The sequence below is a fragment of the Nelusetta ayraudi genome, unplaced genomic scaffold, assembly GCF_046127955.1.
Source record: "Nelusetta ayraudi isolate G7.1 ecotype Tasmania unplaced genomic scaffold, CSIRO-AGI_Nayr_v1 ptg000135l, whole genome shotgun sequence".
Lineage (NCBI taxonomy): Eukaryota > Metazoa > Chordata > Actinopteri > Tetraodontiformes > Monacanthidae > Nelusetta > Nelusetta ayraudi.
The window spans coordinates 10,039,878-10,061,639 of record NW_027466185.1 but is presented as its reverse complement, the minus strand read 5'-3'; the positions used below and the strand labels follow the sequence as shown (position 1 = coordinate 10,061,639).

Genomic DNA, 21,762 nt, shown 5'->3' with positions numbered 1-21,762 from the left:
CCATGACCCCAATAATCTTCTAGCAGAGGCAGCATGTGTGTGAGTGTGAGGAAAAACATTGTTATCATGGCTGACTTGAATGTTTAGCGAACTAAACAACCAAATGGTTGAAATGGGTGTATTTATGGGAACCTCAAAATTAGATGGAGAATTCAACATGCTTTTCAATGTGCGAAGAACATTGTAGTTCAGTGATGGACTTGGGGAAGAGGGGGAGCAAATGAGCGCTGCAATCCAAAATTTGATCACCAGACAACCCAGTCTGACACACCGCATGCAAGTGAGCCAATTGGGCTGTTCCATTCACCAGATTCATTTTCCAAACCCTCTTCCGCCAGCTGGCCAGCTTTGGGGACAGATTTTGGGCCAATGAAAGCTGCTAAATTGCATCAAAAATGTATTTTATGTATTTTAAGTTAGTGATGCAATTATCCCAGATAGATGACCTGCTCTAACTCCCGAGAGTGAGATCAATGCGTGTGACTTCTGGCTGCTGGTTATTATGCATTTGATGCCGTTAAACAGATTAAATCTGGCTGTGTCATTAACCTGCAGTGATGGCATCAGTTTTAATTGCAATTGGCCTGTTGTTTATCTGCAGCCACCGCTTCAGTCCAGGTAGAGTATGCAGTGTTTGGAGTTTTTAATGTCATGATTATTATTTTTATTGTTTGCATTTTATTAAATCCTAAAATTATCTTTGAGCAACTACAATGAGTGCAAAGCAAGAGCAGCCCCAGCCCACATAGGAGTCTGTTAATGAGTTGCAGCTCCTGGCACAAAACCAGCTTGGCAATAGGGGAAGTGGCCTGATCCTGGGTGAAAAGAGGGTTGAGACTAGCCTCCACCAATGGGCTTGAAAAGGTCTGGTCCTTCTCTTAAAAAAAAAAAAAAAATCCTGTCTCTCACTCGGTCATCCTGCAGCACTGCTCACAGCTTCAACCCCTTAGTAAGGTGTCAATACTTCTCTCTCCAACCATGGCCAAGGACATGACTCTGCTGTGGGGCGCCGGCTCTTCACCCTGCTGGAGGGTGATGATCACCCTGGAGGAGAAGAACCTGCAGGGCTACAACCAGAAACGTTTCTATTTTGAGAAAATGGAGCACAAGTCAGCAGAGGTCATGGCCATGAATCCCAGGAGTCAGGTAAGTCCGAGCACATATTGTATCGGATTTAATCTGGAAAAATGTGCTGAAACTCACATTTTTGACATTGATATTCCGTCTTGAAGCTTCCTGCCTTCAAACATGGAGACAAAATCCTGAACGAGTCCTATGCTGCCATCCTTTACCTGGAGGTAAGAACTTGGCTGCAAAAACTGTTACTCTTTGCTGCCTGTAGGGCACCAAAGCCTTAGGACCAGTTCAAGTCACAGGGAAACAAGCTGATCCCCGACCCCCCTGCTGAAAAAGCAATGATGTATCAGCGGATGATGGAGGGCAACACTTTCCAGCAGAAACTTGGTAAGTGCACCTGCAAAGTCCAAATTGTTTCAGAACACATGCAAAAACTAAAACCAAGTCCCCTGTTAAAGTCAAACCAATCTATTATGTAACTGTCTGAGAAAGTGTAACAACATATTACTAAAGGAACTGTATGTATGCACCCAAACAGCATTGAACTATACAAACGTGCTCTGTTCTGCAGCATTTAAATGACACACTGAGAATAAGCTCTCAGAGGAAGCTGTACCTGTTTGGTACATGGATGAAATTCCACATTTTGAGCCACCTTTCCCTTTGGCCCTTTTCAGCGGAGGCCCTTTACTACAACTACTTGGTGCCAGAGGGAGAGATGCACGACTCTGCTCTCAAGAGACGTCAGGAGGCCCTGACCGCCGAGCTCAAGCTGTGGGATGGATATATGAAGAAGGTAACTCAAGCGCTGTTTGTAATCAGTGGCTCCGGTTGAGTCCTGGACTGCCTGTCGTCCATTTAAACCCTCTTCAGTTTCTATGGTGTTTAGATGGAGATGGTTAGTGGCACCATGCAGCAAAGTCCTTTGCGGTTCTTGTTATTGGCCACAGTGGTTGTATTGTATGTCAACTTCTGTATGGTTGCATGGCTCATGAGCATTTTTAACTTTGCTTTGTTTCACAGGTGGGTGATGGTTACATGGCAGGGAAGAGCTTCTCTCTGGCGGATGCGGCCATCTTTCCCATCTTCGCCTATGTCTTCTATTACTGGTATGTTGACTTGAGGGTCTGAAAAATTACTTGAGTCCATTGGAAAGAATGAAAAAGAGAAACGGAGTTAACACTGTGAATCTGATTGTTTTGTCTCCCTTCTTCTTCCCCTTCGTCTAGCCCACAGTGTGAGGCGCGCTACCCCAACATGGCAGCTTACTACAATCGTCTCAAGGACAGGCCCAGCATCAAGGCCACCTGGCCTCCCGCCAGGTTCGAGAACCCTGAAGGAATGTGAGTACATTAAAGACTGTTGAAATGATTGCAAGACTACTGCTACCACCATCACTACTACTACAACTGCTGCAAGAATCACCAGTTATTCATGTAAAACGGCTGCATATTGTAACTGACTGGCTGCCTGAGATCTGAAGAAAGTCCTTGTGCCTTGTGCAAATCCAATAAAACCAACTCTGTCATTCCCACGCATTGTGAATTTTACATTTAGCATTTACAAAGTCCTCTTTTAAAGTAGTGTCGGACAGATCTGCCTAGAGCCAAATGTAGGCGACCTTTGGCTTAAAATGACTGCCTGCCAATAATGTGCACGCAGGATAATGCAGTTCATATACAGTGCCTTGCAAAAGTATTCACCCCCCTTTGCTTTTATCTATTTTGTTAGATTTCAGCCTGTAATTTAAATGTTTTTCATCTGAATATTTCGTGAGATGGATCTGCACAAAGTAATCTAAGTTGGTGAAGTGAAATGAGAAAAAAATATATGAAAGAATAATTTAAAGAAATGAAAAAGTGGAAATTGGCATGTGCATATTTATTCACCCCTCTGAAGTCAGTACTAGAGCCACCTTTTGCAGCAATTACTGCTGTAAGTCTCTTCTGATAGGTCTCTATGAGCTTGCCACATCTTTCAACTGGGATTTTTGCCCATTCCTCATGGCAAAACTTCTCCAGCTCCTCCAAGTTGGATGGTTTCCGCTTGTGAACGGCAGTCTTCAAGTCAAACCAGAGATTTTCAATCGGATTGAGGTCCGGGCTTTGACGAGGCCATTCTAGCACATTTAACTTCTTCTCCTTAAACCATTCATGCGTAGCTTTAGCAGTATGCTTCGGGACATTGTCCTGCTGGAAAGTGAACCTCCGTCCCAGTCGCAAATCACAGGTGGACTGAAACAGATTTTTCTCCAGAATGTCCCTGTAGATATTTTTTTATAACCCAGTCCTGACTTGTATCTCTCTATAACTTTGTCCTGACTTGTTTGGAGAGCTCCTTGGTCTTCATGATGTGATTCTTCTTGCTAAGTAGAGTTGCAGCCCATTGGGGCCTCTCAGAGAAGGTGTGTTTATACTGACACATCATGTGACACTTAGATTGAACACAAGTGGACTTCATTGAACTAATTCTGTGACTTGTGAAGGTAATGGATTGCACCAGCACTTTTTAAGGGGCTTCATAGCAAAGGGGGTGAATACATATGCACATGCCAATTTCCACTTTTTTATTTCTTTAAATTATTCTTTTAAATATTTTTTTCTCATTTCACTTCACCAACTTAGATTACTTTGTGCAGATCCATCTCATGAAATATTCAGATGAAAAACATTTAATTTAAAAAAAAAAATTACAGGCTGAAATCTAACAAAATAGATGAAAGCAAAGGGGGGGTGAATACCTTTGCAAGGCGCTGTATGAACGCACAGACCGCATCAGATGTAGGAGTTGTCAAGTTGAAGGTGTGCGTGTGGCTTTTACCGTGAGCGCAGAATCAATCAAGCGCTTGCCGTGCTGGCGCCCAAAGACAAAAACATTGTATCGCTTGTTTGAATTGTCACCACCTCTACAGATGGCGCTGAGGCCAATAATTCCCTGCTGTGTTTGGCATTCTCTTTGTCCTTCTACCCTTTGACAGGCACTTTGCCCGCTGCTCTGTTTGTCCAACAAACAAACACGGTTTGTCAGAGATTTTCATTTCCAAAGTGGATACTTGTCTTTGAATATCACCGCAGTCGAGAAGACACTCTAAGGCTGTGCTCTCATTGCAGGCCTTAAATCTCAATTCTGATAGAATTGACTTTCATAGTTTTTGAAATGATTGGTCTTGGTGTCGAGATGATGCCAGATTTAACCTCTTCCACACGTAAATAACGGAAATTAAGAAATTGTACTTGGAGCAAATCTTAATGTACTATACCACAAATGAATGGGGCATCCAAAAGCATTTTCCCTACACTGTAAACAGGACAGCAGCTGGTCTTTAAATTCTTCTGTTTACTGACGACTAAATGCATGAATGCACAATATGCTCTCATGAACATTCATCAGGCTGAGTTGGCAGTGCAACATCTCCCTGTACGAAGGGCTGAGGGGAAACTGCTGAGTCAGTGCGAGTCTTCATCATTCAAATCATGCAGCATTGTGCAAGCTTGCAGTTGTAAAATGACTGAATGAATATTACCTCGGACTACAATATAGATATCCTGTATTTGAAATTTAGAACGGTTGAGATAAAATTGCATGAGCAACTGGAGTGTTTGGCCTCCACAAAGGAACTCAACAGCAATGCTTACACAAGTAATTGCCCATGTAATTAATTGTCCACCTTTAGACCACTGCTTTGGAACAGTTCATTATTTTTGCTTACATTTCAGAATGCAAATGAAATGAGTGCAAAGAAAAAGAAATCCCTGCCCACCATGTGAGTCTGGTAATGAGTTGCAGTTTGTGACACAATACAGGTTTGGCCTGTTGAGAGAAAAGAATGGGTGTGAGCTATCACAATCTATTTTAGATCTTTGCTGAAAAGTGGGACGGGATTAGTCTCCACCAATGGGATAGTGAGGGGCTGGACTGTTGTAAACCCAGGCCTGTTTCACACTCCTTCACTCTGCAGCCTCTTGCACTGCTCACAGCTTCTGCTCTCAGTCAGGCGTTGACACTTCTCTCTCCAACCATGGCCAAGGACATGACTCTGCTGTGGGGCTCTGGCTCTCCACCCTGCTGGAGGGTGATGATCACCCTGGAGGAGAAGAACCTGCAGGGCTACAACCAGAAACACTTCTCCTTTGAGAAAATGGAGCACAAGTCAGCAGAAGTCATGGCCATGAACCCCAGGGGTCAGGTGAGTCTGTGCACATACTGTATTTAGTTTAACAAGGAAAAAGGTGCTGTCCTTCACTTTGTTTTTGCTCCGTCTTGAAGCTCCCTGCCTTCAAACATGGAGACAAAGTCCTGAATGAGTCCTATGCTGCCATCTTGTACCTGGAGGTAAGAACTTGCCAGCGAAACCTGTGACTCACTACTTCCAGTAGGGCACCAGAGAGTTATAAGTAGCTGAGCCAGAAAGCAGTTATGTAACTTGTGGACATCTGATTCATTAACAACAGGACCAGTTCAAGTCACAGGGAAACAAGCTGATCCCCGACTCCCCTGCTGAAAAAGCAATGATGTATCAGCGGATGATGGAGGGCAACACACTCATCCAGAAAATCGGTACATGAACTGAAAGTCTGAAGTGTCTCACAGCAAAAGCACAAACTGGAAGCAAGTCACTTGTTAAGGGCCAACCAAGCTAACATGTGACTCAGTCATTGGCTGTGAAAGCGTGACAAAATACAACAAAGGGAAATGCATGCAAATTGGACACAAACTGCATTCAACTATATAAACACACCACAATCCGCAACATTTACATGATGCACTTAAAATAAGAGAAAAAAAAAGCACAACAATAAAATGCTCCCTCAGCAATTGTGGCAATCATTTAGTTTGTATCCCTTATTGAAGTGTTGGGGCAAGCTGCACCCCCTGAGTGCCTCCTTCGACATCGGGGTGAAATCTGTCACTTTGAATTCTTGTAGGAGATGTCCTCTATTACAACTGGAGAGTGGCAGAGGAAGAGAAGCACGACACTGCCATCAAGAGGCTCCAGGAAGCCGTGACTGCCGAGCTCAAGCTGTGGGAGGGATATATGGAGAAGGTAACACCAGGAACCGGGTAGAAAAACCACACCTTCTAATTCATCACAGGACATGTTCAATGTAAAAATACTCTTCTCTAAAAAATTCTAAAGCTTTGGAGGTCGTTCAGCTTTGTGTGATGTTTGAATCCAGTGTCGTTCAACTGGTTGGATCTCTGCTTGTTTTTTTTTTTACTTTGTTCTGGTTCACAGGTGGGTGACGGCTACCTGGCAGGGAAGAGCTTCTCTCTGGCTGACGTGGCTGTCTTCCCCATCTTTCCCTACCTCTTCCACTACTGGTATGTTGACTTCAGGGTCTCGATGGGATGAAAGCATGTTTTTCTAAAGAGCGGGCACTTGACACTTTGGCACTTACCGAGTTGCGTAATTGTTTTTTTGTTTGAATGTTTTCCCTTCAGCACACAGCATGAGACGCGCTATCCCAAATTGACAGCTTACTGCAATCGACTCAAAGACAGGCCCAGCATCAAGGCCACCTGGCCTACCGCCTGGATTGAGAACCCCCAGGGAATGGAGTTGGTCAAAGACCTCTGAGGCATCCACACACTGATATCATTGTACTACCACTCCAACTGCTACAAGTACTGGCAGCTATGTAAAAAGGCTGCATTTAATTTCATTCTGCAGTCTGATTGAAACGGACTAGATGACTGATTTCAGGCTAAATGTAACTCAAACTGGAGATTACCTCTTGTTTGTTCTTTGTGCAACACCAATAAACTTCACACTGCTGTTTTCATCCCTTGTGATTTTCATGTTTTGGATTCAGAAAGTGCTTTTTTAACAAAGCATCTGTGACTATGCTTAAAGTCAAATATAGTTAACATTCAGTTTAAATTAACTTTGCCTGCTAATAAAGTACATTATTATACTATAATAATAATACAGTTCGTATATCAACACACAGACCGCATCACATTTAGCAGTTACAAAGCTGAAGATATGAGATTAGCCAGTTTTGTACACGCTGCAAGTGGCTGTGACTTGGGGGCAGCTGCAGTCAGCTCTTAAGACTAGTGTTGTAGTACTGCAGATTGGTCTTGGTCTCAAGACTGCTCTCAGGACCACTTTTTAAGGCTCTTGGTCTCATCTCGGACTCAGAGGCATTTTTACTCGGTCTCGGACTGAGCGGACTCTGAATTTCTTTATCAAGAGCAGTCAATACTCAGCTAACACTGTGATGATAATAATCATCCATCAGAATCCAGCAACTGCCTTGTTACACTCTATGACACTGCCCCTTATTCCTAGTGAATTTATTTTTTAACTTTATGAGGCAAAGTTGTTTTTTGAAAATAGTCCAAGATCGCTGGCAAAGCAGCGAAGAAAAATATCGCAAGATACCGTGCTGAAAAAAATGTTGCTGTTCCATTTAGAAGCAAACTTGAATTTAAAAAAGATATGAATCTTACTGATGTTCTGTTTTGTTGTTATTTTTCTTTGATTTACAGTCTTGGTCTTGTCTAGGTCTCTTTTGTCTTGATCTCAATTGGTGCGGTTGTGACTACAGCACTATGACACATGCGCTTTTCGCCATTGATCGAAGGTGTGGTGAAGATTAGATATAATTTAAGGTCATCAGACAAACACAAATGCAAATACAATTACATTGTTAATCTTCCCTTGGCCCCAGTTTTGACCTGAACGGTGAAGTCATAGTGCTAATTTCAAAATAAACAGAATGACAAATTCGATCATATTTGTATGTTATATTTGTCAGTACATTGTATCAGAGTGCGAGAGAGATTAAACAAATACACACACACACACACACACACACACACACACACACACACACACACACACACACACGAACGTGAGCAACGGAGCGGGCTGGCTACGGGGCGGGGGGGACGATGAGGAAAAGGATAAAATAATAATAATAATAATAATAATAATAATAATAATAATAATAATAATAATAATAATAATTAAAAAAAAAAAAAAGCTCGAGTGGGAGTGTAAAAAAGACAGCAGCTGAGCAGAAGCGCTTGTCGACCGTCGCGGAGCTGTTCGCGTCTGGTGTGAACCAATTCGAGCCTCGCTCGCGAATTTCGTCGGCGCCCCGCTTGGCGGCGCTTCCGCTTCCATTGAAATGAATGGCACAAGCCGCGCGCCTGTTCACCTCTGGTGTGAACCACTACATTGATTAACATGGGCCCGATCTGAGTACCTGCTCGAGGTGAGTCGCGCAGGCGCAGTTGATGCGGAAGTGGAATGCGCATGCGCGTATTTATCAGACGTTTTCCGACACGTTCCTGATGTGAGTCTCGTGTCTGCACCGGAAGTAGAAGACAAGTTTCTATTATGGACGAACACTATGTCAATATTCCCCGATTTTTGACAGTTGATTTATAGGCGTCGTGTGCGCACAATTTCAATTTTTTTTTAATTTTTATGTCCGTCATATAAGGAATGTAATCTCGCCAAATTGTGAGATAATATGTGTAGCCAAGATAGTCAGCTGAGCGATTGGAAGCATATTACTCGGTAAAACTAAAATTTTCCGTTTTTCTAAAAGTAAATAACACAATATATGTCATACAACATAATATAATAAAAACAATATGTCATCACCCTTTGATAGAGATGTCCTGTTAATAACTTCTGTGAGGCCATATCTATTTTCAGCTATATAAAATACTTATTATACTTTTTATCATAATAATTAAGATTAAGTAGATATATAGTTACACTTTAATAATTTTATTTGTATTTCTACATGGGAAAAATGACCGAACCCAACAGTTAAGGAAATAGGATCTGGATTTTTCAATTAATCAGTGCATCATTACTGACTATGGGTGGTATCTTCCTCTCCCAAAAAAACCAAAATCTTTTATACAAGAGCTAGAACAATAAAGTCTCCTTGCACTTGTTTTTCATAGCCCCATACAGTAACATGTAACCTCTGTCTAATTTAATGTAAAAAAAAAAAAACAAACAAGTGTTGTCATTATTTCAACAAGTGGCTGGTAGGTAATATAAAGCTGTATGCAGTTAACTGTATCTAGGTCATGCACACACGCATACAGAATAAGATGTTGGTGATGTGATTTTGATAATATTCATCATTTTGTGGATTGACTTGAGTTGTCACGTTTTACAAATTAAAAAAAAAAACTCTAAAAACCGCGCAAACTTGCACGCATGCACGACTCACATCAGGTGGCCAGGTTTTCCCCACGGCTTTCCACTTCAGGACAGCACACAACCGCTATCTGCCTGCCTTGTGTATATCAGGTACACAAGGTAATTGCGACCTGCTCACACAACACATAGGGAGATACGAATCTCTGTACCTAATCAATATAATAAAATATAAAATAACCAGATTGCAAAGCAAGGCGTGTGTACAGTTTTTTCTGTCGTAACTTGCATTTGTTTTTAGTGCTGTCTGAAACCAGGTCCGCTAGTTAGGCATGAAAACGCTTTAAAAGTTGCAGCCATTTTGAAACGGGGAGCGTCTATTCTGGACCCAAATGCACCACACAGACAAGGTTTGGAAGGTTAAAAAAAAAAAAAAAAAGGCACAGCTTTATTTCTTGAGAGGGCGGCTGGTCAGTCGAAAAGAGGGGGGGAAAGGGCCAAAAGAAACAACTGCTCCAAATAGGTCAAAAAGGGGCCAACGGCAAAAACGGAATCCTCTTCTTGGGAAACAACAGGTCAAAACACAAAACTCACTCAAACGCCGAAGTCCAGGGGAAAAGCTGGAGGCGAGAACCAGGACAGGCAGGGTCAGTAGCCTAGGAGTCAGTCCGGGCTTTCGTGCTGGAGCGTCGTGCATGGCAGAGGAACAAACTGGCAGGGAGGAGAGGGAGCAGGGCGGCTAAATAGTCAGGCAGGGAGAGCAGGTGAAGAGAGTTGGTGCTGATTGACCTGGGTGGAGAGAAGTGGTGATGCCTTCAGGGAAGAAACGAAAATTAAGCACCAACATGACAGCAAACCATGACACATTTAAGACATGCACCAATGTTTTATTTTCATGGGTGCAAGAATGGTTGTTGGTGATAATTTTGATGATGCTCAACAGTCAAAATCAGTAGGATAAATGACAATTTGAATATAGAACTTTCCTATCTGACAGTCCACAAGATTAACGAAGTTGATTTCAATATTGGTTCATTGTGAGTTAGCTAAGGATTCAGCAACATGAGGAGAGAGAAAGAAATGGTTTACAACTGAATTAACACTCATTTTTATTACATTTTGTATCAACTGGTTTCTTATGTTATAGCACTGACTTAGAAGGAGCTTAATGCCCTCCACTTTACTGAAGCAGGAAAGAAAGGAATCATTATGCTCATCTTTCAGGTGAACCTTGAAGACTTTTTTCCCCTTCAACAAGAAACTCCCCGCAGACCGCCGCACTTCCCACTGCTCCTGCATGGTCCAATTCTGCCAGACATCTACTGGTGGCTGAAAAATGCTTCGGTTTTGAAAATGTTGATATTGATTATAATAAATTAAAATAAATGTCCTCGGTCTTAGCTTTGAAAAATGCTTCGGTTTGGCAAAAATAATGATGATTATAATAAAATAAAATAAAATGAAACTTTTTTTTTTCCCCCCCCGATTAACTTCTACTTCCGGTTTAGGTACGCTCAAATCGTGGAGAGTCGGAAAACAGTATTTGAAACAGTCGTAAAATTGTCGTAAATCCGCGCATGCGCATTCCACTTCCGCATCAACTGCGCCTGCGCGACTCACTTGGTTGCGACACGCCGAACTGAGGCTACGCTGGGCGCTTACGCGTCCAGTGTGAACCGGGCGTCAAAGCTTCCCCTCCACCCCGGGCTTCAAAGCCCCCCGCCCCCAGTTAGGGCAGTGTGAGCAGCTGACCTATAAAATCTCCAATTTGCACTATTTTCTCGCACAAACATTAATCAGGCTGTTGCAACATCTCTCTGTGTGAAGGGCTGGGGGAAAACTGCTGAGTCACTGAATCTTCATTCAAATCATATTGCAGTGTGTAAGCTTAAGTTTTAGCAAAATGACTGATGAAAGAATATTGCCTCAGACTACCCATCAATGTAGACATCTTGTATACAGTCTTGGAATGTTGAATACATTTGCAAAGATAAGTTAGATAGATTAAATTTGCAAAAGCAACAGCAAAGCATCCACATAAGAGCAAACAGTGATGTTGGCACAAGTAATAGCTCCTGTTTGGGAGGTATTTCAAAATTCACATATCAAATGGCATGAGGACAAAGCAATATAACTTCCTAAAACATGGGAGTCTGTTAATGAGTTGCAGCTCCTGACACAATACAGGCTTGGTAATAGAGCAAGTGGCCTGGTTGCAGAGCAGAGTGGGTGTGAGTTATCTCAACTCATCTTGACATGGCTGAAAAGTGGGACGGGACGAGTCTCCGCCAATGGGGTTGAGAAGGCTGGTCTTTGTTATAAAGCAAGTCGGGTGTCTCACTCCGTCACTCTGCTCACAGCTTCTGCTCTCAGTCAGGCGTTGACACTTCTCTCTCCAACCATGGCCAAGGACATGACTCTGCTGTGGGGCGCCGGCTCTCCACCCTGCTGGAGGGTGATGATCGCTCTGGAGGAGAAGAACCTGCAGGGCTACAACCAGAAACGCTTCTTCTTTGAGAAACAGGAGCACAAGTCAGCAGAAGTCATGGCCATGAACCCCAGGGGCCAGGTGAGTCCGTGCACATGGTGCACATGTGTTTGATTTAAAAATGAATGAAACTCACTTCGCTTTTGCTCCGTCTTGAAGCTCCCTGCCTTCAAACATGGAGACAAAGTCGTGAACGAGTCCTATGCTGCCATCATGTACCTGGAGGTAAGAACATGGCTGCAGAGCCTCATGTTACTCACTGCTGCCAGTAGGGAACCAAAGAGTGAAACAACAAAAAAAGCAAGGCTTTGTGTGCTTGACAATGTGTTGTTGTGGAGGAAAATAAATTGGAGCTCCGTTTAGTGGCTCACAACACTTGATCCTTTCATGTCTCCAACAATAGGACCAGTTCAAGTCACAGGGAACCAAGCTGATCCCCGACTCCCCTGCCGACAAAGCAATGATGTACCAGCGGATAATGGAGGGCAACACTCTCCAACAGAAAATTAGTGAGTGTGCCTGTAACTGAAAGTCTGAAGTGTCTCACGACAAATGCACAAATTGAAAGCAATGTTTTGTATGTATATTTTAGTCCCATTTCATGACATCATATGACTTTTGAAATGCTCCATATTGTGCATTTAAAAACCATGACAACCTGTGGTGGAGTTTCTGCAGTCGGAACATTGCTCTGCTGTGAGGCGAATCCCATAAGTAATGACATGCTGGTTCGCGACTCAAGTCATGACAAAGGAATTTACTATTATCTGTAATCCAACATTCCACTCCTGCATTTGTCAAACAGAGAAGGCAAATTCACCAAAGCCCCCTGTCTACCAGAGTTATGTAATCGTTTCCTGGCTCAGTTTCCAAGGACGGGAAGACAAACAAGCCAGCAAAAAGTGGGAGTGAGAGTCCAGCGTTGTTTGAATGGATAAGTTAAAGAATTTAAGGTCTCATTTTTTAAAGACTGACAATTAAAATTTCCCATGAGAAGGAAGAAAATATTGAGGATTCCAGTGTTTAAGGAGAAAGGAAAATCATTTTTGTGGTGTAATCCAACTGCCTCTGTCCCAGCTGGGCATTTTGAAAAAAAAAAAAAAAAAAAAAAGAAAAATCAAAAAGACATTTTTGAGCAAACTATAACTTTGACTTCTTTTAGGTGAGGTCCTCTACTACAACTTCTTTGTGCCAGAGGGAGAGAGGCACGACTCTGCCATCAAGAGAAAGCAGGAAGCCCTGGCCGCCGAGCTCAAGCTGTGGGACGGATATCTGGTAGAGAAGCATACCTTCCGCCATTCGTGAAGGGACTGTGGCGCACCTGAATGGGTGCTCACGTCCTCAATGTAAAATGCTCAGCTCTAAAAAATTTGCTCTGCTTCACAGGCAGGTGGATGTTGCCTGGCAGGGAAGAGCTTCTCTCTGGCTGACGTGGCCATCTTCCCCATCATCGCCTATCTCCTCCATAACTGGTAATGTCGACCTAAGGATCAGAAAAGTGACTTGAGTCCACCGAACGGAAATGCATGGCTGTTTTTCCAAGCAGCAGTGCAGCTACAACTAGCAACACTGTGACTCTGAGTGATTTCTTTTTTTCTTCCAGCCCGCTGTGCGAGACGCGCTACCTCAACATCGCAGCTTACTTCAACAAACTCAAGGACAGGCCCAGCATCAAGGCCAGCTGGCCTCCCGCCTGGTTCGAGAACCCCCAGGGACAGGAGCTACTCAAAGGCATCTGAGGCGATGGCATGCTGAAATAATCAGTCACAGTACTACAACAACAACTACTACTACCACTACTGCTAATGCTGCAAGAATCAGTATTAATGTTAAAATGCTGAGGATTGTAACTTACAGGGGGACTGATTTTTGGCATCAGAGTGTAACTCCAATTGGGCATTTCCGCCTGTTTGTGCACCAATAAATGATAACCTAACCATGAAAACTTGACTCTGTCTTTTCAGTGCATCATGAATTTCATGTTTCGCATTCACGCAGTTTTGTTTTAAAGTTTTCAAGTCAACATACAGACTGCATCAGATGTAGGGATCGCTAAGTCAAAGCTACAAGGTGGGATACTCACAATCACTGCTTGAGCCACTTACACAATTTGCAGCCGAACGAAGAAGAAAACATTTTCTTGCTTGTTTGAATTGTCGCTCACCTCTTTAGATGTCACTGAAACTGATAATTCCTTGCTGTGTTTGTCACCTGCTTTTACACTTTGACTTCAACTTCGCTCACTTCTCTGCTTGTGCAACAAACAAACAGTTTGCAAGGCTCTCAGGGGTTCACATATGCAATGTGGATACACTTGTCATTCAGATCAAATCATTGTCATCTTTGTTAATCCCTGCAGTTAATAAGCCACTTTAAGGCTGTGTTCACACGGCAGGCCTGCATTGCAGGATTTTTATTTTTTTATTTTTACATCATTTAAATTTGACCCCTAGTGCTGCATCCTTTGCAGGAAGTTTCTCCTCTGGGTCACTTTTATGAGTGCACCGCTTGGCCCAAATCACTGTTGACTTTTGGTATGTGACCTGCAAATCAGCAAAAGTTAAATTATGACCAGATATGTTTTGTCATGCCCTTGAAATTAGAAGGACGTTTTCAATTTTCCAAAGATACCAGTACATGACATTTGGGATTTGTGGTAAAGCTGGGGGAGACCACATTACATTAGTCACATACACAAATCCAGAAAAGAAAAGACCTAATTTTACATGACATGCAAGTGAGCCAATTAGCAAGTGAGGCTGCACCTGCTGTAGATTTCATTCAGCCAATGAGCAGAGTTGTTTCGTGTTGCTGCTGCAGTTGAAAAGACGTTGTTTCTTTTACCAAACTCTCTGTCTTTGACTGGCCAGCTCTGGGTAAGTGTCCAAATCCAAATGATAATTTTGGATGACTGGTTTTTGTGGGGTTTTTTTTGTTTGTTTGTTTTATTTTTTGTTATTTTAAATCAGTGGTGCAGTTTATCCAGTTTTGATCTATTATATATTTAAAAATTTGAAAAATCTGTTAAATTTTTTAGTAATATCCTGCACCTCTCGGCAGGCGCTACAACTGCTACCTGAAGACCACAACCCATGAATATCCCAAAATTGTGAAACAAGAGGGCTCCACCTCTGGCTATTCTCTGAGGCCCTGCTCCCAAAGACCCGGTCAGTGTTTAACCACTTCTGCCATCGAAGACACCAGTAAGTCGGCTATCTGTAAGGGTTTTTGGTCTTTCTGCCTCTCAGAGTTCCAGCCACAAGACGAGTACATGAACGTGGACTTCAAAGGAGCAGACTATGACTCCCTGTTCACACCAGACCGCGTGGCGTGTCAGAGGGTCTGCACACAGGACCCCTTTTGTCAGTTCTTCACATTTGTTAGTCCTAAGTTTAGAAACAAGCGTTTCAGGTAAGTGTCATTGACTTGATGTGTTTATTTGCTCATTTTTTTAATGTACATTGGCACTGACTTTTTTTGAAAAAGATAAAAGCTTGGTTCATAGCCAACAGTGAAACATGTCGATTACACAAACTTTGAAACAAAGTCAATATGCAGCATGTTTGCCTGAACGATGTTCATGCGCTAGCAGCTGGTTGAAAGAAGTTGTCGCTCATGCTGCAAAAAAGATATATATTTTTTTCTCCTCAAGTACAAATGCTTTAATTTGCAGCCACAGTTTTTGTGATTCCTAATATAACTGCAAGTAATGATGCTGTATCTGGATTCTCTCACAATGTGGAGATGGATCCACCCACACTCCAAACTATGGCCAACGCTCCAGGTACTGTCTTGGCCCCCATTTCGACCCCCTTCCCTTTCTACCACCTCTGCTCTCTCCATGCATTATGGGGAACATTTTGCATTCAAAACTTTAACCGCAAAATATTCATTTGGATGCCATTTCTGGTTTGCCACAGCTTGTGGCAAAGACAACTTGTTTTCCAAGACTGACACACTGACATCCCAGGATATGACATGCAAACAGTGTTTGCGTCCTGCCCTGAACACTGCCTGGCCTTGTGCTCTGCTCATCCAAGACGTAGCTTCTTCTCTTTTGACAGGTTGGTGTGGTTCACAGCAGCCCAAAGAGTTTTATAGTTTCTCCAAACTCACAATGATGAGATTATCAAATGTTCCACTTTTGCGTGACGAATTGTGTGCATTAATTGCAGCCATGACAATCGCTTTTTTTTTTTTTTTGGACACCTGAACAAGTCCAGTTGCCCCAACATTACCCTTGTACTTTAAGATGACCTGGTTGACTGAGAACCTTCACAGATGCACTTAATGTACAAAATCAAGAATGAATGCAATGCCGAAAACATTTTTTCCCTCTACTGTACACATGACTTACGGACCCAAGTGTGAGCAGCTGGTCGTTAAACTCTTTACAGATGCAAAAATGCACAATATGCTATTATAGACATTCATCAGGCTGTGGGAAAACTGCTGAGTCACTGTGAGTCCTCATTCAAATCATGCAGCTTTATGCAGTTGTAAAATGACAGGTGACAAATATTGCCTCAGACTACCTGTCAACATAGAAAACCAGTCTTTCTTGAACGCTTGAGATAAAATTACAAAAAGAAAAGCTGCAAAGTACCTCAACAGGAATGCAAACACAAGTGATTGTCTCTGTTTGAGAGGTATCTTCCACCTTTCACCTGAGCACTGATTTAGTAAAGCTTATAATTTTTGCTTAAATGTCATATAGCTAATGACACAATAACAAATTAAGAGAAGCAATCCCTGTCCACATGTGATTCTGTTGAGTTGCAGCTCCTGGCACAATACAGGCTTGGCAATACGGGAGGTGGCCTGGTTACAGAGCAGAATGGGTGTGAATTGTCTCAACCTATCTTAGATCTTTGGGAAAAAGTGGGACAGGACTAGTCTCCACCAATGGGGTTGAGAAGGCTGGCCCTTGTTATAAAACAAGTTCGCTGTCTCACCCCTTCACTCTGCAGCCTCTTTCACTGCTCACAGCTTCAGCTCTCAGTCAGGCGTTGACACTTGTCTCTCCAAACATGGCCAAGGACATGACTTTGTTTTGGGGCTCTGGCTCTCCACCCTGCTGGAGGGTGATGATCGCTCTGGAGGAGAAGAACCTGCAGGGCTACAACCAGAAACTGTTCTCCTTTGAGAAAAAGGAGCACAAGTCAGCAGAAGTCCTGGCCATGAACCCCAGGGGCCAAGTGAGTCTGTGCATACGTTGTGATTGGTTTAACCACTAAAAATGTTCTGGAATTCACTTTGTTTTTGCTCCATCTTGAAGCTCCCTGCCTTCAAACATGGAGACAAAGTCGTGAACGAGTCCTATGCTGCCATCTTGTACCTGGAGGTAAGAACGTGGCTGCAGAGCCTTATGTTACTCACTGCTGCCGGTAGGGCAACAAAGAGGAAAAGACACCGGAGCTCTAAGCAGCAGCTCACAACACTTGATCCTTTCATGTCTCCAACAATAGGACCAGTTCAAGTCACAGGGAAACAAGCTGATCCCCGACTCCCCTGCTGAAAAAGCATTGATGTATCAGCGGATGATGGAGGTTCTCGCACTCAACCAGAAGGCTGGTATGTCCATCTAAATATCCATTTTACATACCCTCTTCCATCTGCGTTTAGGGGGGTCTGCTGAAACCTCAACATCATTTAGAAAATAAAGGATTGAAGTAGCACACATGGATAACTACTGCAATAGAAGCACTGGTTGAAGCCTGAACAGCCCAATAAATTAGTTACTTAGTAACTCTTACTGGTGTCGAGGGAGATTAAAGAAATCTCAGGTAATTGCATACACATTGAGCACAAACACTATTTAACAAAGCATTTAAGGACATGGTACAGTGCAGTAAACGTAGCACATGACAAACCAATACCCCTAGATAGATAGATAGAGACTTTATTGATCCCTTTGGGATGACTCCCTCAGGGAAATTAACACTTCCAGCAGCAGTAGTACACACCAATAGAAAAAGAAATTTAAGCACACAGATTAAAAGAAATAGCAGCACACAGATAAATAAAATAAAATAAACAATAAAATAAAATAAAATAGCGGCACACAGGTATAAAATAATAATATATGTGTGTGTGTGTGTGTATATGTATATATATATATATATATATATATATATATATATATATATATATATATATATATATATATATATATATATATATATATATATATATATATATATATATATATATATATATATATATATATATATATATATATATATATATATATAGGGTGTTATTAACCGCTTTATCGCCGACAATTTTTTTTTATCGCGTGATTAACGCACACGGTGCTTTTGGAACCTTTGGCCGCTCCGTAGATTGTGGAAACGGGAAATGAATTGACTCACAGCTCACAGCACACAGTCACACGCTTGCAGCCGGCTTGTAAACACAACAAAAAAAAAGAGAAAAAGACACTGACCGCCATGCAGTTGTTTCGGCGTCTGCTCTATTTTGTGCGCGAGCCGCGAGCGATCCTCGTCATCAGGAAGTCGCTCAAAAAAACGAGAAAATCCGGTGAATTTTCAAAATAAAAACCGAATGACAAATTCGATCACATTTGTATGTTATATTTGTCAGTACATTGTATCAGAGTGCGAGAGAGATTAAACAAATACACACACACACACACACACACACGAGGAAGACTTGATCAAAATACGTCTGTTTGATCCTAGAGATGCCGGTCAGTGATCATTATGAAAGGTCTTGAGATGGACACCTGAGTGCGTGTTTCTATTTACACACACACGCACAACATTTTTTTTTTTTTACCCTATGCATCTTTTGTTTTGTTAGTAGTACTTGTCATTGCTCCAACACGAATAAACATGCTGCATTTGCATAAAGCAAGTATTTGCCTACTCCCATGTTGATATGATTATTTAAAAAATGGAAAATCAGTTTAAGGTAGATTTAGAGCAGATAAAAAATATGCGATTAATTTGCGATTAATCGTGAGTTAACTATGGAAAGCACACAGGTATAAAATAATTACTAATATACATATACATAATAAGGGCGGCCACCTCCCTTCCCTACCACTACCCTCAGCACTCTATGTCCTACAGCAAATCCTGTTGATTGCCTCTCTGGAGGCAACATTAAAGTCTCTAGCTGTAGCTGCACCCACCAGTTTCCAGGCGACCTGAGCTGCCGAAAAACAGGCGCACATTTAAACCAATGTTTCCCTACAGCAGTGTCTATAGAAGGCAGTGCACCTCTCTCCTTTTATGTTAATACCACAGAGGATTACATGATGAAACATGACCCAAGTCATGAGACAAAGGCACTGAGATGTTTGAGATGGGAAATTAATCCATGGAATTACTACTGCGTTTAATCCAGCAGTAACAAAACCGATGGGTCAGAAACATTTGTGTCTCTGTTACCACCCTGCTGGGTTATATATTAATTTCCTGGTTCAGCTGCCAAGAATGAAAACATCAAGTCGGCCGACAGTGATAGTGGCTCTCAGACACCATGTGACTGGTGTCGTCTGAACTTGCTCACACAAGTTACTGGATTGTATTTGTAAAATTAAGGGGAGTTCATCTACTACAACTGGAGAGTGCCAGAGGGAGAGAGGCACGACTCTGCCTTAAAGAGACACAGAGAAGCCCTGACTGCCGAGCTCAAGCTGTGGGAGGGATATCTGAAGGTAACGCCGGAACATTCCTGAAAGCTGACATTTAACATTCTGAATTAATTTGCAAGTGTACTGCCATTGATTATGTTGTTTGGTGGTCACCAAGTGTCACAAACGTTTCAGTGTATTAACAAATGTGATTCTAAAGTGTGTACTAACATCTAGCCTTTAACTTTAACACTGCTTTGTTTTGTAGGCCAGTGGAGGTTGTCTGGCGGGAAAAAACTTCTCTCTGGCCGACGTGGCCGTCTTTCCCAACATCGCCTATGTCTTCCGTTTTGGGTAGGGAGCATCAAATGGCAGAGCAGTGGCTGAAATCTACTTTGTGTGATGATTGTCTGCACATCTAAACAGCAGTTAAACTGTTTGACACCAATGCCGACCTTTTTCTTCACTTTTCCAGGTTGTGTGAGGAGCATTACCCACAGTTGGCAACTTACTACAAATGCCTGAAGGAAAGGCCCAGCATCAAAGCCAGCTGGCCTCCCCACTGGCTGGAGAACCCACAGGGAGCAGATACACTCAAAGACCTCTGAGATAACAGTGACGCTAAGTGAATGTGAAAACATTCTGTTCACAAAGTGAAATAGTCTCACTTGTTTAAAAAGCCATGACTGACACCTAAAATAATGTGACACATTACATTTTTTTTTGGCACTTTCATGAAAATGAATAAAACTGACAGTTGTTTCTGTGCTTTTTGAATTTCATGCTCAGCATTCACGCATGCTCCATATGCTTTAGCAAATTAGATCGTAAGATGAATAGAACCAGTGGATGAAATCACATTTTGTTTATATGACTGAAATGTTTGAATCGGTCAAAAACTTTAAACATCGGAGCACAGGCTGTTAAGCGTGTGTTTCAATTTAAAGGGAACTTTGCACTGAAATTAACAGTACGATAATTCTAATTTATCAGTAGTGTACGTTATATTTGTTGCATGTGGCGCAGTTATTGGGATTCCGTCGATAGCATGAATGATATTCTTTAGGAAGTAGGCGTGGCCTGCCACGAACCCAAACATCGTAGTACACGTCAGAGCGACGTCTCTATGGCTCGTAACCAGGAGGGAGTCGCTACAACTCACAGCCTGTAATGGCCGATCGAGGCTTTGTTGACGCTTCGACGCTTGATTCAAAAAATGGTTAATTACTCGAGGCTTCAATGATACAGTGCTCGAGTAGGTAATGTAGTGGTCAATAAAATGAAGTGCAATCGAAACGTGTTCATTGTTTCATAGGTTGTTTGGGATTTGATTCACCATGCATTCTTGTTCGACAACACTACATGGTTGTATGGTTCAATGCTGACACAATAAGATAAAAATGAAAAATAAAGACAATGTTTCTTATTTGGCTGATTGTAGTAGACTAAAGCTCTATACTTAGCCTGACATTTTGTGCAATGAATTATAGTATACCCTAAAACAAGACTAAATAGCCCATAGTTTAAAATATGTTAAATAGTAGGTGTTCAGTGGGTCAGATGTCAAATGTGATCTATTTAAAATGTAGAATGGATGAGCTAAATAACACTACGCATTGATGGGAATCGAACTGTCGCCTCAGTCTTGCAAGTCCAAGATTGTCGCAATGTACCACAAACCCAAATCACACTCCCTTTTTTTTTTCCCCCATCTAAGCTGTTTGAGTAGCGTTAACGTAATGCAACACTGTCCAACCAAACCCTTGTCGATCAATTCTCGAATAACTTTGAAAGCTCAACTCAGCTCTGATATGAGTCGATCTGAGTCGAGACAACAAACCAGTGATAGGGTTTCGATACTTCATGAAGCAGTACACTGGTTTATACGTCATCAACCATGTGATTCTTTCCAACCAAAACAGCATTTCTGACTGCATCATGGAAGTACAGGAAAATAGGACTGTATAGCAATTTTCTGTTTGACTGCACTAGATGATTGCATGGTTTCCAGTGGATATAGTAATAATAATAATAATAATAATAATAATAATAATACTAAGAAGAAGAAGAAGAAGAAGAAGTAGGAGGAGGATGATGATGATGATGATGATGATGATGATGATGATGATGATGATGATGATGATGTACTCTACAAATACAGACTTTATTTTTTTTACATGAAACTGGTGGAAATACAAGTTATATTATGGATTTTGACAAAGTAGGTTTTGGAGTTTGTGTGTGTGTGTCTTGTCTATATATATGTATACATATATATATATATATATATATATATATATATATATATATATACATACACACACACACACACACACACACACACACACACATATATATATATATATATATATATATATATATATACATATATATATATATCTGTAACTGTAACTAACTTATCTATTTTTATCACTCTATCAAACTTAGTATCTATGGATA

General features: G+C 41.8%; 4 protein-coding genes and 1 long non-coding RNA gene across 5 annotated transcripts; all 5 read left to right on the top strand.

Moving 5' to 3' along the window:
* Positions 1–902: 902 nt before the first annotated feature.
* LOC142877095 (glutathione S-transferase A-like) lies at positions 903–2,611 on the top strand. Its single transcript, XM_076011465.1, has 6 exons — positions 903–1,146; positions 1,233–1,298; positions 1,359–1,464; positions 1,755–1,873; positions 2,101–2,186; positions 2,307–2,611. Exons 1-6 carry the CDS (start codon positions 979–981, stop codon positions 2,422–2,424), a joined length of 663 nt encoding a protein of 220 aa, XP_075867580.1. The 5' UTR covers positions 903–978; the 3' UTR covers positions 2,425–2,611.
* A 2,420-nt stretch (positions 2,612–5,031) lies between these two features.
* Positions 5,032–6,858, top strand: LOC142877091 (glutathione S-transferase A-like). The gene is made up of 6 exons (XM_076011461.1): positions 5,032–5,263; positions 5,344–5,409; positions 5,529–5,634; positions 6,003–6,121; positions 6,314–6,399; positions 6,520–6,858. The coding sequence occupies exons 1-6, from the start codon at positions 5,096–5,098 to the stop codon at positions 6,653–6,655; spliced, it is 681 nt and encodes a 226-aa protein (XP_075867576.1). The 5' UTR covers positions 5,032–5,095; the 3' UTR covers positions 6,656–6,858.
* Positions 6,859–11,550: 4,692 nt separating this feature from the next.
* On the top strand, positions 11,551–13,644 carry LOC142877093 (glutathione S-transferase A-like). The gene is made up of 6 exons (XM_076011463.1): positions 11,551–11,780; positions 11,859–11,924; positions 12,103–12,208; positions 12,862–12,974; positions 13,086–13,171; positions 13,303–13,644. Exons 1-6 carry the CDS (start codon positions 11,613–11,615, stop codon positions 13,436–13,438), a joined length of 675 nt encoding a protein of 224 aa, XP_075867578.1. The 5' UTR covers positions 11,551–11,612; the 3' UTR covers positions 13,439–13,644.
* Positions 13,645–15,367: 1,723 nt separating this feature from the next.
* On the top strand, positions 15,368–15,888 carry LOC142877547 (uncharacterized). Its single transcript, XR_012923863.1, has 3 exons — positions 15,368–15,483; positions 15,620–15,763; positions 15,875–15,888. It is a non-coding gene; the product is annotated as an uncharacterized LOC142877547 (long non-coding RNA).
* Positions 15,889–16,652: 764 nt separating this feature from the next.
* On the top strand, positions 16,653–20,070 carry LOC142877094 (glutathione S-transferase A-like). Its single transcript, XM_076011464.1, has 6 exons — positions 16,653–16,897; positions 16,978–17,043; positions 17,168–17,273; positions 19,271–19,386; positions 19,571–19,656; positions 19,778–20,070. Exons 1-6 carry the CDS (start codon positions 16,730–16,732, stop codon positions 19,908–19,910), a joined length of 675 nt encoding a protein of 224 aa, XP_075867579.1. The 5' UTR covers positions 16,653–16,729; the 3' UTR covers positions 19,911–20,070.
* The last annotated feature ends 1,692 nt before the right edge of the window (positions 20,071–21,762 follow it).